The 17,720-nt window shown below is 38.5% G+C and overlaps 1 protein-coding gene across 15 annotated transcripts in view; it reads right to left on the bottom strand.

Annotated features, from left to right (window-relative positions):
• LOC117400581 (obscurin-like) overlaps nucleotides 1–17,720 on the bottom strand; it is a 156,283-nt gene that overhangs the window by 33,370 nt on the left and 105,193 nt on the right. For 12 of the 15 annotated variants that reach the window (XM_059022963.1, XM_059022965.1, XM_059022974.1 and 9 more), the window contains 18 exons: nucleotides 17,590–17,653; nucleotides 16,640–16,684; nucleotides 15,853–15,923; nucleotides 14,827–14,952; nucleotides 12,635–12,774; nucleotides 12,113–12,313; nucleotides 11,512–11,594; nucleotides 10,946–11,119; nucleotides 10,293–10,452; nucleotides 9,869–9,985; nucleotides 9,478–9,642; nucleotides 9,051–9,209; nucleotides 8,780–8,957; nucleotides 7,778–7,891; nucleotides 7,245–7,412; nucleotides 6,251–6,353; nucleotides 5,728–5,857; nucleotides 5,314–5,419 (listed from right to left, as the gene is read on the bottom strand). In XM_059022963.1, the coding sequence (XP_058878946.1) occupies nucleotides 5,314–5,419; nucleotides 5,728–5,857; nucleotides 6,251–6,353; nucleotides 7,245–7,412; nucleotides 7,778–7,891; nucleotides 8,780–8,957; nucleotides 9,051–9,209; nucleotides 9,478–9,642; nucleotides 9,869–9,985; nucleotides 10,293–10,452; nucleotides 10,946–11,119; nucleotides 11,512–11,594; nucleotides 12,113–12,313; nucleotides 12,635–12,774; nucleotides 14,827–14,952; nucleotides 15,853–15,923; nucleotides 16,640–16,684; nucleotides 17,590–17,653 (2,304 nt within the window). Of the gene's footprint in view, nucleotides 1–605; nucleotides 649–5,313; nucleotides 5,420–5,727; nucleotides 5,858–6,250; nucleotides 6,354–7,244; nucleotides 7,413–7,777; nucleotides 7,892–8,779; nucleotides 8,958–9,050; nucleotides 9,210–9,477; nucleotides 9,643–9,868; nucleotides 9,986–10,292; nucleotides 10,453–10,945; nucleotides 11,120–11,511; nucleotides 11,595–12,112; nucleotides 12,314–12,634; nucleotides 12,775–14,826; nucleotides 14,953–15,852; nucleotides 15,924–16,639; nucleotides 16,685–17,589; nucleotides 17,654–17,720 lie in introns of all 15 variants that reach the window. The other 3 variants (XM_059022978.1, XM_059022977.1, XM_059022966.1) reach the window with 2 other exon arrangements.

Raw genomic sequence — 17,720 nt, 5'->3', positions numbered from 1 at the left:
AACACAGGAAAGGTAACATAATGCGTTTCTTGTAAACTTTGCAAGGTGTTCTGTAACATTTTAAGCCCTCCCTTATTTATTTTTTCAACCATTTAAAAATAATATACAAAATGAATAGACTCAGTGGGATGCACTTTCAAAGATTCCACATTATTGGTATTTGGGAAGTGAAATCCTTTAAAAAAAATAGTTGTGCCACTAGAAATATGTCTTTCCATTCTGGCTTTTAATAGTCTCAGCTAAAAAAGGAACATTTGTAACAAACATGAAACTGGATTCTGGATTTAAAAAGGACACTGCATTTAAAATATGGCAATTGATAGACCCAATCAAATTATAAATAAACCAAACTTTAAGGTTTTAATTAACTGTATATTTTATCCCCTTCTTAAATCCAAATTTCAGAATTTAGAATTCCAAAAGTTCCAGCTATTTTTTTTTTATCTATGTGGGACACAAAACACCATGAGGTATGGTTGTATGGGTAATGCAAAATATGCACGTTACACAGGTGTGTATGTGTTAGCAGGTCATGCAATGATAATGAAGCAAACACGACATGCACACAGCAGTGGCCAACATTTTATAAAAGCAATGACACTTACATGATGATGGTTTTCTTTGGCACTTTAGTCTCTTGCTCAGTGACTACAAGGAAAGGATGAAGAGCATGGGGTTAGAGAAATGTAAAAGCTGAAATGATTGAGTTTGACACAATTTGATTAAAGTATTCTAAGTTATATAGGGACACTGTTCAGAATTAAAAGTAACATGTTTTATATATATAAATATGTGCGTGTGTATGTGTGTGTGTGTGTGTGTAATGCATGCAAGCTGGGTGCAATGTTGATGAGGACTTCAAATCCCACATCCCATCATCTTTTGGCCACATCTCACCAAACTCAATTTTGCTTGACTGCAATGTAAGGGTCATTACACTGGGCTCAGTTACAAAGCAGCTTGATAAGAAATTAAAGTGAGCCCTTTTGAGTACAAGTCCTCATGATGCATAAAGACACAGACTCAAAAGTACTAAGGAGAATCTTTGTGTATTCTCTTGAATTCATTTGAATCCCCTGCCAGTGAGAAGATACACATTGAAGAGAAATAACACAAGGCAACTTTTAGGCAACTTGTTGCTACAGGCCCCATGATGTACATATTTTGAAATGTGACCAACAGCAATTTCAGATGTTCCAAGAAAAAGATGTCTGAGAGATACTTAAGTTGTGTAGTTCTGAAGGATTTTTTTAATAAATGTATTTTTGCAAAAAACATTTTGTTATATATTTTTGAAGTCTAATTAAATGCAGTTTCTTGCCTATTTGAAATACAGATGCCTAGTAAGTTATGTACAGCAGATTCAAAAGTTGAATAAAGATTTATCCACATTTACACTCTATTTAATTATTTACCTAGGGGGTATACAGTACATCACACTAAAAATAAAAACACACAACTGGAATGTATCTAAATACCCTTGATTTAAAATATATTGTGTATCATTTCAACTTTCTTTTTTTCTTTTTAGCAATGGATTAGCAATGCCATGAGGTAGTAAGGGTACATCTATGTGAAAATTAATATGACTAACAAGCACGTTAACAGCTTCAAGCATTGGCAACAGAGTGGGGGTGGGATGGCTTGATAAGATATGGCTTTCATAGAGATAAGGGATGACAATGGCAGTTAAACAGTGGGGATGTAGCCGATGACGTGGAGCAGTCACTCGCCCAGCTACACCCATGCTTCCTGTGGGTCTTTAATTACCTTACAGTAGTGTAATAATGAGCACTGAAACCAAGCTTTGTCAAGACTCTAGAATTTCGCTGAATAGATCTTGTGCCATATTTGGGTTGGCAGTCATTCCATATCAACAGCTAACTGTATATGGACAGGGGACCCTATTTTAAAGCACACATGCAAAAGTAAAAGCATTTTGTTTTCTTAGAGAAATAAAGCAATTGTACAGGTATACAACTATCAATTCACGGAACAGCAGTGAGGGCTGCATGGAGGAATTATGTGCTTGTGACTTTAGAATTTCCTCTTGGCTCGTGGACAGCCACCTTCGCGGAGGTGAGACCGAACCGATCAGCCTCCAAAGCTGGGAACTAAGCGTTACTTCCCCCAAGGGGAAATGAAGGATAGTGGATAAATCAAAGAGAAGTCTAAGTCTCCCCGGCTTACAAGGGTCGCCTACACTTAGGGAGGTTGGCTCGGCCAAACCAAGGCTGAGCCACGCGGGGAGACCGGAACGCTAAAAAAGAGAAAGAAATAAACATGCAAACAAGTGGTCTCCAGAGAGGGCGATTGGCACAGATGAAAGCAGATAGTTAGTAAAGAGCACAGGGTTTTACCCTTGGCTTGCGAAGAGCAGCCCTCATTGAGGTGATAGAGAATGAAAAAGCAAAAGAATAATAGGATAGATTTGGCAGGGGGTCCCCTCTGGCAATAAGGATGGATGATTGTCATTTAGAGAAAAACAGGAATATGAAACGGGAATGGGTGTCACTGCAATAGCTGCACATATGAAGAAAAACAACACTGTTTGATGACTAAGTGCTGGTTGACGTTAATTCTGGCTGATTTGATAATATTGCGTCTAATCTGAGGCGAGGGGAGAGTGTCAGGTGAACCATTGAAACAGGGAGGTTTAGTAAAGCATATTAAAAACAAACCATGGCAAACTAACCCTTATAAAAGTTTCACACGGTAAAAGCATAAAAATTGTAACAAGGGAAAGCGGAGACCCCTAGTGGATGAAACTGGCAACTAATTTAGGCTCCTAGTGCTCCTAATTCTGGCAGGCTCCATGAGCTTCCGATTCCGCTGCCTCTCCTACTCCTCAAACATCTCACTTTCTGCTGTCTGTATGATAACCCTTTCACTTGCGTAATCATGTCTAGGCCAGGCTAGATAGCATGCCACAGGCAGTTTAAAACAAAGGACTATACCATTGCTGTTTTATAATTATTTATTTACAGATTAAATTAAAATAAATTTGACTTTTGTGGCCACTCACAAAAGTCACTCTAAAAAAGTCACTCTAAAACCACTCACCTACATTATTTACTGCAGCCTGGATTACTAAATGATTACATGGCCACTCTGTCACTTCCACCTTTATCCACGCCCGCCCTGCTGCAGAGTTGGCTATCTTCACAATCACGACTGCTTTTCGTTCTGGCTTACGATGCTTTCGTACGCTTGACCAAGCTTTTGTTTTGCCTTTGTGAGCTATCTGAACCTGCTCGCTGTTCAGCACTCTGGCTTGCCACCCTCAAAGGAATCGCACCAAAACAGGCAGGGAGGTTCATGCAACTTTTGTATTCCTGACAAATAAACAAGACTGTGGTTGGAATAGGCAACTTTATAAAGCAATATTCTCTATCTCCATCTACAGCAGCAGCAGGCTTCCAACTAAAGCTGTGAAGCAAGCTACATGCTCACTGTTGCAAATCAATTAGTTGCCGGTTTCATCCACTTGGGGTGAGTAGCCTTTTTATAACTACATTGATCATCTTCCGAAACAAAAAGTAGGGGAAATGAAACTAGGGGATAAAAGTTTCCCATAGTAAAAGCACAACAAAGCTCTAATAAAGTTTAGAGCATGGTGAAGCATAGGAAAGCATTGTATAGCCGAGAGAGGTGTGGCAAAGCATATCAAAAACAAACCATGGCAAACCAGACCCCTATAAAAGTTTCCTGCAGCAAAGCACAAAACATGTGCAACAAGGCGAGGCTAAAGCCCAGTAAAGCATATGGAAGCACAGACAGCAGAAAATGGAAACTAAAAGTAGGGGTCTGCAGAGCTGCTGACAATATACAAGTGAAAAAGCAAGACAAAGAATAAGGGTGCATTCCAGGGTTTAACAGGGAGGAGACCTAGCTCCTGCCACCTGAACCACACATATAGGTTACAAGAAACAACTTAGTTAAATGGCGCGTCAGCCTAATTAACTAATAAACAGCTGGTATACAGTATTTCAACCAACAGCCTTTCAAGTAGGTGCCTTATTCAACCAACTGTGCTGTTCCTACATTAATACATTAAAACACAAGCTGTGCGAGCTGTACAGGATCAAGGCCAACATGCATGTGTATCTGACTTTCTGTAACAGCTCTTTCCAGGTAGGGAGGTGGCAATGGTGCACAATAATATGGAGGGACATGCAGATAGTCATAAATAGAAGCGAGTGGCTGCACTGGGATACAAATCCAGGATTGATCACTGCATGTCCTTTCCACACCATGGTCACTGGTGATTTTTAAATGGACAAAATTGCACCCCAAAACACACGTTACATAAACAACATATCCAAGCAAGCACACGTGCACAGACACAAATCTACCCATACGTCCACATTACACTGCCATTTTGTAATTACAGATGCTACAACCACAGTGTCTCCACTAGTATCTGTAGAAGTGTCTCTATAATAACATAAAAATGTATATCATTTGTGTTACATAGCCTCATTGCTTACTGTTCCTTCCTCATAAATCTGTTTTATTGTTGATGTTAAATTTTCATGACTATACAATTAAAAGTCATGTACTAAGTTATTTTAAAAAGTTTTTTTTTTTTGGTTTACAGACTTCCTTAAATTCCTGGATGTACCAATATCATGAACAAAGCATAGCAAATTGAATATGGGCAAAAGTTTCAGAACAGCTTGACTTCAAAATATATCTGATGATTAAAAAAGTATCCAGAGAAAAGCTGGTAAATGTTCTCACACTGATATCAAACCAGATACCCTTTTGCAAGACGAGTACTGTACATGCTACAGTAAGTCACTACACAGGTGACTTTCATTCACGTGGAACTGGTCATCAGTTGTTGAGACAAGATGTACATATTATTGATTCTTTCATTCCAACAACCATGGGACCACTTTTAATAACAAAAAAGGGGAACATGAACCCAAGACCCTAATTACAATAATAATAGAATATATATATATATATATATATATATATATATATATATATATATATATATATATATATATATATATATATATATATATATATATATATATTCTATGGCGTTTTATAAGACAATCATCTCAGTGATACACACATGGTAAGCTCTAACAAACAATAATACTACAAAAAAACACATGATCTAGGTTGTAAGATGTTCTCTTTAGGTAGAAAATTCCACAACTGATGTGTGTGTGTACAGGCTAAAGGATCTTGTGATGAATGGTGAACAACAAAGAGTCTGACTTTCGACAACCAAGTTTCATTAACCATAATATTTGAGTAATCCCCATCTAGAAAAACAAGAAGAAGAGCAGCTACCTTCTATGGTGATGGCTTGCTCCCCTCTCCTTTCTGGAGTCGGCAGTGCTGGAGACTGCAGGTACAGCTCAGCAGTGCAGTTCGCAGATCCCAGCCTGTTCTTGAGCTGCAGAATCACACAGCACATTGATTAAACCTCTTCTTTGTTGTGTTTTTTTTTAGTAGTGCTTTTATATTTTAAAAAATCACCTTCTTTATGATAACAAATGTAACACAGCTTTCAAAGCCATGTCACCATCAACATTATTTTTTAAAGTAACAGAGAGTTAAAGCCAATTAAAAACTTCAGCAAGTCGTTTCCAAACTAATCATTTTCAATCCTAATCTGAAACCCCTAGCCCATTACACAATCTCTATTTTCTCTCTATGACAGGTTTAAACAAACAGTTAAACACATGACTTTCTGTTGAGTACCTTGCACTCGTATCGTCCAAGGTCTTCCTCTCCAGGGTCCTTGATGACCAGGACCAGGACTCCACTGCGAGCCTCGCTGAATGTCTGGTATTTGCTCTTGTCTGTCAGCAGGTTGCCATCTTTGTACCATCTGCAATGGAAACAACAGCAAAATGCTTGTCAGCAAGACAAAAACAATTCTAGGCAAAATAATGTTCTGCAGGTGCCCTCTATAACTCTATACTAACCAAGGTATGTGACAATGTAGACATATAATTTCTCCTTTAATAGTCATCAATGATTACCCAATGGATCATCTTAGCCTATCAGGATTTGAGTGGTCTTTATCCTGTGGCAGATGCCCTCTAAAAGCTAATGCTCATCTTGAAACTCCCTTTATGCAGTGGTCACACCTGTTACAGTAGTTCAGAAGATGTTTACCTATTGTTGGCAATATTCCATTTACATTCTGTAATAAATTCAAATATAATACATGGGGGAAAGCCAATAGAAGTGAGGTTTGGTGTATTTGGTGCCAGTGTACCTGTTCTCTGGGCTTGGAGCTCCTTGAATTGTGCAGGTGAACTGGGCATCCTCTCCCTCAATGAGTGGGGTGTTCCTCAGCTTGTTAACAAACCTTGGAGGCACTGGGATATTAATTATTATTATTATTATTATTATTATTATTATTATTATTATTATTATTATTATTATTATTATTATTTATTTATTTATTTCTTAGCAGACGCCCTTATCCAGGGCGACTTACAATTGTTACAAGATATCACATTATTATTATTATTATTATTTTTTACATTCAATTACATTATTTTTTACACATTATTTTTACATACAATTACCCATTTATACAGCTGGGTTTTTACTGGAGCAATCCGGGTAAAGTACCCCGCTCAAGGGTACAGCAGCAGTGTCCTCCACGGGGATTGAACCCACGACCCTCCGGTCAAGAGTCCAGAGCCCTAACCACTACTCCACACTATATTATTATTATTATTATTATTATTATTATTGCTTTATTTTAATGGTTAATTTTTAGTTAACAACTATCTTTCTAACACTTGACAAACATTGTTCATTTAATGTTAATAATGTTAATAGTAAGTTTATTCAAGACTTCTTTCTAGACAGTGCAACATGCTCTCACTACTTTTAGCACTAATGACACACGTACAGGAACTACCAGTAAATATTTTAACCTTTCTCTTAATTGTTACAATAAAATTGTAGAATAAGTGGTAACATGTTATTAAGTAAAACAAGCTGTGTTAGTGTGTGCATATCAACCACTAATTATTTCAATCAACATAAGTTTAGCATGTGCAATAATGTCTTGTAATAAAACTTTATTTAAATGTGGATGAGTGGTTTTGCATAGATAGCTTTGATTTGCAAAACAATAATTGGCCAGAACTCATGCAAAAGCATTTAGTTAAACATGTTATTTTGTACATAATGGTATATCCATTCAACACAAGCAAAATAATTTGATATATTATAAGATATCAAATTTGACTTACTTTTTACAAGGATCTTGCCCAGGGTGCTGGCGTTCCCAGCAGTGCTGGCAGCGAAGCACATGTACTGACCCGAGTCATCAGCCGTGAGATTGTCAAGGATCAGGGTGCAGGAACCGTCAGGATCCTCAATGATGATGTGATGGGGGTCCACTTCCACTGCTCTACCATCTTACACAGAGTAAAACAGGGTCTAATACCATTCGAAACAACATGGCGTGTGACACCAGCCTTTCTGCACTGAGTCTATCAATTGTGCCAACATATGATATCTTTTATGTGAATAAAGGTTCACTGGGAGCTATACTTGTCTATGCAACATCACATTAGGAAACAAATACAAATAAGAAACATGTAGACATATGTATGTATATTAACAAACATAAACCATTATCTTCAGAGTTTGTTCTCTTTGTGCATATTATACACTATCTGTAATGTACTGTAGGTGCTTCAGTTGTATTATAGCTGCAACCAATATAGTTGAGTGTAGCCAAGGAACAGCAAGGTAACCTGCCCAGCCATGCATTTCTTACCTTTGTACCATGTGATGACTGGCTTGGGAGTCCCTGTGACCTTACATGCTAGTTTGACAGTTTCTCCCAGCTCAGCTGTACAGTTAGCCAGCACCTCCTCGAAATCTGGGGAACCTTTTAAAACAAATCAAGATTGTAAGGATTCATTTGTGTATTAGTTTGTCATTCAATCAGAAGAGCCTGCTCTGAACTGTACTTTCCCTCCAACAATGTGCTGTGCAAGACGACAGTCTGAGTTACAGAAACCCCAAAAGTAATAAATGGCAGCTTCAAGGCAACTGCTGACTGAACTACTCGTTTTTTTAATTTTTATGGAAATATTTGCTATGTTTATTAAATCAGAACTGTTTTTAATGATGCAATGTTGATTTAATTCTTCACATGAAGACATTTGCTTGAAATAATTCATGAATGCTGCCTTTAGTTTCAAGGGCATATTCAAGCAATTCTTGAACCCCCTGCTTGCTGGGACGTTTTGGCTTTTAAGATCAGGTAACCAGTTCAGTATACAGGTTTTAGGGCATGGAATCCTGTGTTCTATAAGTATTATGCCACACATGAGGGTTAATAGTGTTCTGAGGGAAGTTATAAAAAGTTATTCATGTTTCTACCACATATTCTTTATTTATGTTTCAGACCATAAACAATAACTATGACACAAGTTCCCATCTGGCTCTATCATCCTATTGCAACGATAACTATAAAATACTCAATGTGTTGAATTTAGAAATGCTAAAAGAAAATGTGTACATGTAATGACAAATGTTTTTTTTTTTTTTTTCTCAAGACACTGAGAAACATCTTTAGTCAAAACATTTGTTTCAATAAAGTGTTAGTTTCTAAATGTTAGTTGTACTTTTTCCTTACTTGAGTTGGTGGTCACTAGATTGTGCTTCTTCATTGTGCATTTGGCACAATCAATACAAGCCTTAAATGCCAATGTTACAGTTTAGTTTATTACAGACAGTCTAAATATTTGTGGAAGACCTAAACTCAACTCACTCCAGGCAGGCAGGCTGTAGCGCTGCTGAAGGTCACAGATGTCCTTCACCCATGAGTTCTTGATGATAACGGTGCGGGCTTGCAAGGTGTACTTCCTCACAGAGTCCTCACGCTCATGCCAGACCTCAAATGCGCGGTCATCCCCTTCCACCATGTCATTCAAGTCAATGTTTGTGAGCTGCAGAAGGGAGCATTACATAAGAGATATAGGAGAATACACACACACATACACAATAGAATGATCACTGAAAAGGCAGACAGATACAGGTACCTTCATCATGTTCTTGAAGATGTAGGCCTGGGTCTCTGTGTTGGTGTCTCGCTTTGGTTTGCAGATCAGGACGTAGTTCTTGAAGAGGAACACGTGTCGGTGGTGTCCACGGGAGGATGCTCTGGTCCCAGGTGCCCCTTCCCACACAGTGAACGGTCCCTGCAAGAAACATCACGACGGGGGCTTCAACACATCTCACCCTCAAGTAACAAGCAATCGCTGTTCCTCCTATGAGGTGATTACGCAATTTTCCCTGGATTCCAGCAACCAGGACATTCTGATACACAGCATGATAATCTGATAACAGTATCTCACAGTTGTTGGTTTCTAAAAATATACTATGATATAGGGGAATGGCATTTCTGCATTGGCATTGGGCATCTTTTTTATATTTTAATATGTAAAGGGCTGGCACTAGCAATGTTACCTGTCTGATGGGTTCCCCAAGGGCCTCCAGATTGGCCGGGTAGTTTTCAATCAGGGAGACATGGAGGGTGTTCTCAGACCGGCGGGGCAGGGAGGACACAATGGCAAAGGCCTCTTCCAGCAGGGCACAGTTCTGGCCACTTCTGGCTTTGTTGCGGATCATCTCCTAAACCAACATATAAAAGAAATACAATTCAGGCTCTATACGAAAAGGCAGTAAACATGACCAAGATGTCATCAAAGTAGGTATACTATTGTCTTTTCATTTTTGAGGGCACCTTCTAGGTAATGAAGGGCAATTCTGGATACATCTATAAAACTTTAAATCATTATATATATATAATGGTCTATTTATAATACCCTATAGAACTTGGTGTGGTCCCATTCCTCACCTTGAGCACTGCCTTGTATTTCTGGATCCTGTTGAGAGGTCTCTCCAGGTAGTCAGTCACTGGCAGGACAGGGAGCTGAGATGGATCTTTGATGGCGAGTTCAGTTTCAGTGTATTTCTGTTAATATTAGAACGCAAAAGTAAATGAATACAGCAATTGTTTAAAGAATATTTTAAAATCTGTTTGGGTCTCTTTAACAATCAAACCTGTGATTGTATCTAAGGTGTTTCAGCCCATGAACAATAACTATGACACAAATTCCTAGCTGGCTCTATGCTCCTGTTACAACCGTGCCAAAGTGTGCAACACATCCATAACTATAAAACACTCAATGTGTTAAATTTAGAATTTTTTCCTGAATTTACATATTTTCTTTTAGTATTTCTAAAGTGTGCAATAGCATTAGGTGATGTTCTTATTTTACCTTGAAGAAGTCTTGGACTGCTCTGCTATTCACAACCGACTCAGCCTGTGATCTTCCCACCAGGAACTGGATGTACTTCTCGAAGCCGTCCAAGTTTTTAATGAAGCGCATGGCAATGTCATCATCTGTGTCGCACTGGCTCAGGCCAGGGAGGAGGGTGCTGCAGAAGAAGAGCACATGCTCAAAATGTTCAGGGTGGTGAAGGAAATTACCTATTCAGTCACACATTGATGCTAACCGCTAGTTATTTATATGCAACATTCAAGGCAGTTTCGGTGTATCAGAGAATGGAAAGTCATGAATTTATTATGCAGCAGAGGCTAAAATCCAGCCCAACCATGTACACACCCTACACCATATAGTTATACTGCTAAATGTGTAATCATAGCCCTGTGGTTATTCCTACAGCCCAGGCACAGCACTGAATTAGTCCAGAGATTACCAATTCTGGTTGTGGAGGGCCATTCTACTCAAAATTCAAATTAAACAACTAACTAACTAAAATCTGGCAGGGACAACTTTGCTTGTTCCTAAATTAAACATTATAGATAAGGCACTTCCTGGTCTTATTTACAATACTAATGCTAAATAACAAAAAACGGTATACACTCAAGCAATTGTGACTTTATGGTTCCCTTGTTACTGCCACTCACCTGCTATGGAAGATACTGAGCTCATCAATGTTCCTGAAGATGGTTGCCTTTTGGCTGGCAATGACTGGTGGGATGTCAGGGCTCGTGTCCATGTGTTGCAGGTGATGGGACACAAAGAAGTCCAGATCCCTCACAAACTCCTCTTCAGTGTTTACTATCTCCTCGATAAGATGGCTATTAAAGAAAAGAAAAAGGATCAATTAAGTGTTGCACATGTATACACATGTAGCACTGAAAGAAAACTAAACTTTTCCCATATAATGTAATATTAAAGGATAATACAAACCATCCTTATTATCCATTGACCCTTTGACCTTTTAGCCTACTGCCGGTGTAATAAAATACAATTTTACTTTTAAGCCTGCTCATTCTAATATATAATAAATGCATATGTTCGGTTGCTGTGTACTGCACTGGTTAAGACCATGTAAGAACCTATAGAACCTGTATTAAGTCTTTATAGATCATGTGGAAAGTCTGTATTGACTTTGATGGTTCTTGGCCACCCCTCAGCTTCTCAGGGTGTTTAAAGGCAGGACCCCATTGAGGTTCACCTGCTTACTCACCAGAGCTTTCTCTTGTACTCCTCTTCAGACACCTCCTCTCCAGGGAACTCAGGGGCCTCTCCTGCAGGGGTGTCCGGAGATAACTGCAACGGGAGATACAGGTTAGCACCTTTCTTACTTTATGACTGTTGTAATATTTAAATTGCACATTGCATTATTGCATAAACTTACATCAGACACTGAATAATTCAGAAAGGAGACAACCACCAATGGAATGAAATTAATGGTTTATTGAATTGACAGACAAACATGCCTGTAAATGATTTATGTTATTTGAATTTGGGTCATGGCCTTGCCCCTATGCTGGCGTAACTATGATGAATGAAATATATGAATTAGATGAGAACTAATGCCAGCAGGCAGGACAAGTGGCCACCACTCCCTAGACAAGGCACACTGTAAGGTGGAGGCAGGGGTGGAGGGGGACCAATCAAAAAAACAAATAATCAATAAGGGGCGTAGATGAAAGAGGGTATCTATATATAGTTTGATGATTATGTATTTGATTAAGGGGCAAATTCTCTTTTCAGAAGTACAATCAAGTTAACAAGGATCACCGTGTCCTGTATAAAACACTGATGGTGTTGATGACATAAGTTACCTTCAGTTTTTTGTCGAGGTAAGCCGGCGAGACCCATCCCTGGCGGGACGGTGTTGATTTGGTGGGCTTGGTTCGGACAAGCCACTTGAGCGGGTGTGCTGAATCAAGGACCTCCACGTACTGCCCTTCCTTCAGAGCGATGGTTTCTTTATCAACACCAACGGGAGTGTAGTCTGCCGTAGCCACGTAGATATCGAACATCTGCAGAAAATAAACAGGTCACAACTGTACTGTAATGAGATTAGTGATTAGAAAAACCCAATATGAAACAACTTGTTCCCATGGGTGAAAAGGGGAGAAACAATCATCCATTCTGTTAAAAAATCAATTTGTTTGTTTGTTAATAGGAACATGCACAGCTCTGTGACTAAACTACTGCACCAACAGATTGTGAGAGAACACAGTCAACCTTTTTAACATGTTTTTATTTTTTAAATGTTATTATTGGAGACTTTTATTCACATCATGCTTTGGATTACTGATCAAATGGGGCATTTCTACCAAACTTGTTGTCACTCCTACCTCTCCTCTGGCCTCCCCTTCATCCGACTCAGAAGAAGAATCTATGATGACAGAGGAAGGTCTGGATCGTCCGTGGTGGGGTGAAGGGGAGGGAGTCTTTGACTCGTCATCACTGTCCATCCCAGGGACCCGCAAAGATGCTGGAACAAAGGAGAGTGATGTCCAAGATATAACCCAAATGGTTTTTAAATTCTCTACCCTTAAATAGCTTTGGTACTGTAACCAACCCACTGAGCAGTTGAACTTCTCACTGTAATCCTAAATTGCATTCTGAAAAACAAAGCACCATCAGAATTGTTCAAACACAAAATACATTCTTTCTAGATATGTTTTGTTCAAAAACAGTTCATTTCAAAACTTCCAAAATAACTCAAGTCTGGACTGATTGTCCAGTAAACTGGGACATAATGCAACAAGTGCTTATAAGGGACTACACAATAAAACAGCAGTAGCCTCCTTAATGGCAGTGAGGTATTTTAGTGCCCTACATTGCAGGAGGCCTGTGTTCAAAAATAGCTAAAGTTTTTTTTACTGGACTCAAGTCAGACCTTACTGTGAAAAATATCTAAACACAATTTATTACAATAATAGTCTCACTTTCTCAGGTTCTCTATGTTGTATCTTTTTAAAATGGGATTCATGAAATGAGTTTTGAGTATTCGGTCATTCAAAATGTTCTTAATTAACACTTTATTTAGCATAACTGATATTATTTATTTTAGTTTCATTGTATGCATATTGTCGTAATATTCTGTCTTATAAAAATAAAATGTTGGTAGCATACAGCATGTTGGTCTTATTGAAGAGGTATTTTAACAGATGTTTGGTACATTTGTGACTGTAGGTGGTGGCCTTAATACAGAATACAGCAGGGGTGGACTTTACATTGATGTCAATAGGCACAAACTAGGAATGTAAAAACATGGTCTTAGTTTTAAGGTGTTTTTGAGGTGGCCTTCAAGCAAGGTTTCACTGTACTTATTAGAGTCTGACTTAATATTTACAGTAGATACATACTGTATATGTTGGGGCATGACCTCATCCACTGGAGCACTGGGTGTCGCCTCCTTATGCTATCTGAATAACAAACGAATTAATGAATGAATCATTGAATGAATAGATAGATGGATGATTGGATGCCAACAGACAGGACAAGGGGGCTGACAGCCACCTTGCTCCAAGGATGAGTCAATTGACTACTCTACAGCTATACTTATCTGTGTAACAGTTGAGCTGGTTTACAGAAAGATTTTACATTTCATGCTTTCTGACCATTTTTTATTTGCAAATATATATTGTCTCTTATTTATCCAATGAGAGCTGCATTTATACGAAGACCTACAGTGTATTATATTATTTATTTATTACTCACACGCAGCCTGACAGAACTTTAAAATATGTTATACAAACAACCATACAATGCATACAAGTCAGAAAAACAGACCCTGACATTTAACTTGTTCTTTCTCTGTCTAGGTACTATCTATGCTGCTCAGATGGGTTTCATAATTTTGACACATGAAACAGTTATATCTACAGTTATAGTCATTTAATATCACATAATAATAATAATAATAATAATAATAATAATAATAATAATAATAATAATAATAATAACGTGCTTACATTTGGTTAATAGCCATGAAATAACATCACAATAATAACAAAAATGCAGATACAATAAACGGACTGAAATCATTGCTTCTAGTTGCATTTTAACGTTACAATTGGTCTGCAGATATAGAGCAAGATTGTTTTTTTTTTTTTAACTCTACTGTTGTTACCTGGCACAGTCTGTTTTTTGCTTTACAATGAAACAGCATTTGGTGAATATTTAAAAGGTTATGTACGTCACTTACAGCAATCCAAATTTCTGGGAGACAACCAGGAGCACACATTGATGCCAAGGTACAAATTCCTTTGAGCAAAAACTTGCAAGGATGTCACATGCTAGTTATGAGTTTAACACAAAACAAGAATAATACAACCATCTTAAAAGGTTAATTTTGGAACACTTAAGTCCACTTAAATTCCTCCTTACAATATTTGTATAACTTCAGCTGTGTGTGAAACAATCACAACCTTGAGTATACAGCTTTGATACATAACAGGCAATGTTCTTAATTGAAATTGTATATGTTTATGGCTGGAGTCTCCAGTATTGTTGGAATGGCTTTGGGGTTCTTACTTACCTTGTGTGATCCTGGCAGAGACCATCTCTGTGATCTGAGAAGTCAGTTTCTGCAGGAACTCCTCTGTGCCGACCTCTCCAAGGTACCGTGAAGAGGCCTTGCTTACCTCTCCTTCCATCGGCAGACCTGGGGAGGTATATAAATCCACTTACTGCAATGGTCACTTTGGTGATGTACTGCTGCATATGCTTGAAGTATCTCAATTCCTGCAGTTATCAGTCCAGTACAATGCGGTCCAGTGGCATGTGTTAGAGACATGTGTACCTTACCTATTTTAATTTATGCATTTATTTATTTTATTTACTGTGCCCAATTATGTTACCCCCGATTTTCTCCCCAATTTAGGATGTCCAATATTTTTTCCGATCCCATGACAAATCCAGCTTCCTCTTTTATACCCAAGAGCTCGAGAGCACATGTCTGTGAGCTACTGACCTCTAGAGGACCAAGGCCAGCCCTGCAGGTGTCTGCTTTTGAGCTCACAGGGTGCCTGGCCAGCAAGGTTTGCTGTGGCGCGATGAGGAGAAACTGTCCCTTCCGGTTTTGCCTCCCTAGCCATGGGAGCACCACAGCCAATGTGACACTCCCTTTGGAATCCCCAGTGAAGACCGGCAACTTCACACAGCCAGGATGCGAACCTGCACTGTATGACTCACCCTGCACAACACTCGGCTGCACTTTTACCAGTTGAGCCACTCGAGGGCGCCTTTGTGCCTTACCTAGTTAACCTGGAGCAGTGGCATGTTTGCATGCTCAAAGTATTGTAAGGTATCTACAGGTGAAATGAGGGAAGATATGCTGTATTATTTTAACCCTACTACTGAATAAATAGAGACCTGATTTGCAGCCCATGTGTCTCCAAATTATGTTGCGTTGCTAAGCGGATGCAGAACTTGATCTATTTGGTGGGTGGGATGGTATTAATCTGTATTGACGTCTTTCTTGCCTTTGTAATGAATGAAGCAATGAGAGTTACAGTACAGGTATGTCAGTATGGCCCTTCAATAGTTAATAACAATCTCCTACCCTTTTTAGATCCTCCTAGCCCATCAAAGATGTGACCAGGCTCAGGGGGGTGCACAGAGATGCCCAGGACTCTGAAACAGACAGGAACAGAATCAAGCTGTACACTTTAGCAAACTGCTGTCATGTGTGGTCTTCTGCAAACAATGCTGTTCCAGAAATACCCGGGAGACATTCATGGTCTGTGCAGACTGTGTTGAGGAGTGAACTGATTACACAGACACCCACCATAATCCTTCCACGTTTCCATTGTTGTTGCAGAATAGTCTCACATGTTATATAGGTCCAATGGATCACATGACACATCATGTGGTCATATAAATTAGCATATATTGCTGACTAGGGTATTTTATAATTCTACTTAAATTCTCTAATTATATCTGTCAGCTCCATGAAGAAGATAAAACACACCTTCAGCTCCATGAAGAAGATAAAAATACACCATGACCTTCATCCACTGTGTGTACATGAAAATATTACAGTACAGACAGACAAATAAACAAACAGGTCCCATCTTTCCCCAGATTATAATACACAACAACTTGTGGAAAACAATGGCGTAACCAAGTTTTATCACAACTGAATAAGCGGTTCTGTAGATAAAAGTAAAACTGGAAGTTTGGCAACATGGAATTAAAGAGAGACCGACAAGTATCTCTAGATACCAGCAGTAATTCTCTCTATGTTAAAAAGTGTGACATACAGGCACTCATAAAACAATAGGTAAATCTTAATAAAACGATCCTTCAACTTATATCTTGTCAGCAGTAAACATTATTTTAGGACTTACCCTTTGACTTGCTCTCTTACTTCTCTTAATGTTTCTTCTTCAATCCTTTGAAACACAGATTTTTTTTTTTTTTTTCAAATTACAAAACCATTTTATAAATCATGCCATTATCATGATCATCATCATCATTCCGAAATGTCTTTCAGGAGAGGACATGGTTGATTTTTTTAAAACATGATTCATAAAACGTTTATATGTTATGTTGCTGTAGTTCTACCAGGTGTTATAGCGTGATTTTACTGTACAATGTTGTATTGAGAAAAAGAGGTAATACTAAAGTGACAAAACTTATGTATAAAACCTGGGAAAACATCAGAAACTGAACAGATGAAGTTACAGTAAAACATGCATACTCAGCAGCACTATATTATTATTATTTATTTCTTAGCAGACTCCCTTATCCAGGGCGACTTACAAATGTTACAAGATATCACATTATTTTTACATACAATTACCCATTTATACAGCTGGGGTTTTACTGGAGCAATCTAGGTAAAGTACCTTGCTCAAGGGTACAGCAGCAGTGTCCCCCACCTGGGATTGAACCCACAACCCTCCAGTCAAGAGTCCAGAGCCCTAACCACTACTCCACACTGCTGCTATTATAATACTTATTATTTACAGATAATTGTAACATTTTCTTACTCATCCATGGTCTAATTGGAAAGGCATAGCCTTCAAGGAGTGATAATCAGTCAATTCGACCTTATCATCACCCCCGCTTTTCTTCTGTTGAATATCTTTTTATACTCTATTTTGGAATGTGCAGATATTTCAAAGACAATGCAATAGATGAAACATTGCTCTCATTTCCTGGTATTTAATCACTGTAGTTCAAACTCACTCCTATGGTCTAGCTAAAATCAGACCATGTAACCTAGAGTACAGCAAGCTGGAACCTGTCACTCCATCCATGTTTCTGATCCCCTGAATTGAAAATGAACACTTACTCATGGGTAAACGTGTGGGTTTCCTTTGTGGTCTTGTCTTTTTCTACATGGTCCACTTCTGTCACTAAAACACAAACACAAGCTGGCAGTGAATCTGAGTGCGAATCAACATTTAGATTTATGGTTTTTGG

The sequence above is a fragment of the Acipenser ruthenus genome, chromosome 4 (genome assembly GCF_902713425.1).
Source record: "Acipenser ruthenus chromosome 4, fAciRut3.2 maternal haplotype, whole genome shotgun sequence".
NCBI classification, from domain to species: domain Eukaryota; kingdom Metazoa; phylum Chordata; class Actinopteri; order Acipenseriformes; family Acipenseridae; genus Acipenser; species Acipenser ruthenus.
The sequence above is the reverse complement of the archived record's forward strand: the minus strand, read 5'-3'. Positions and strand labels throughout refer to the sequence as shown.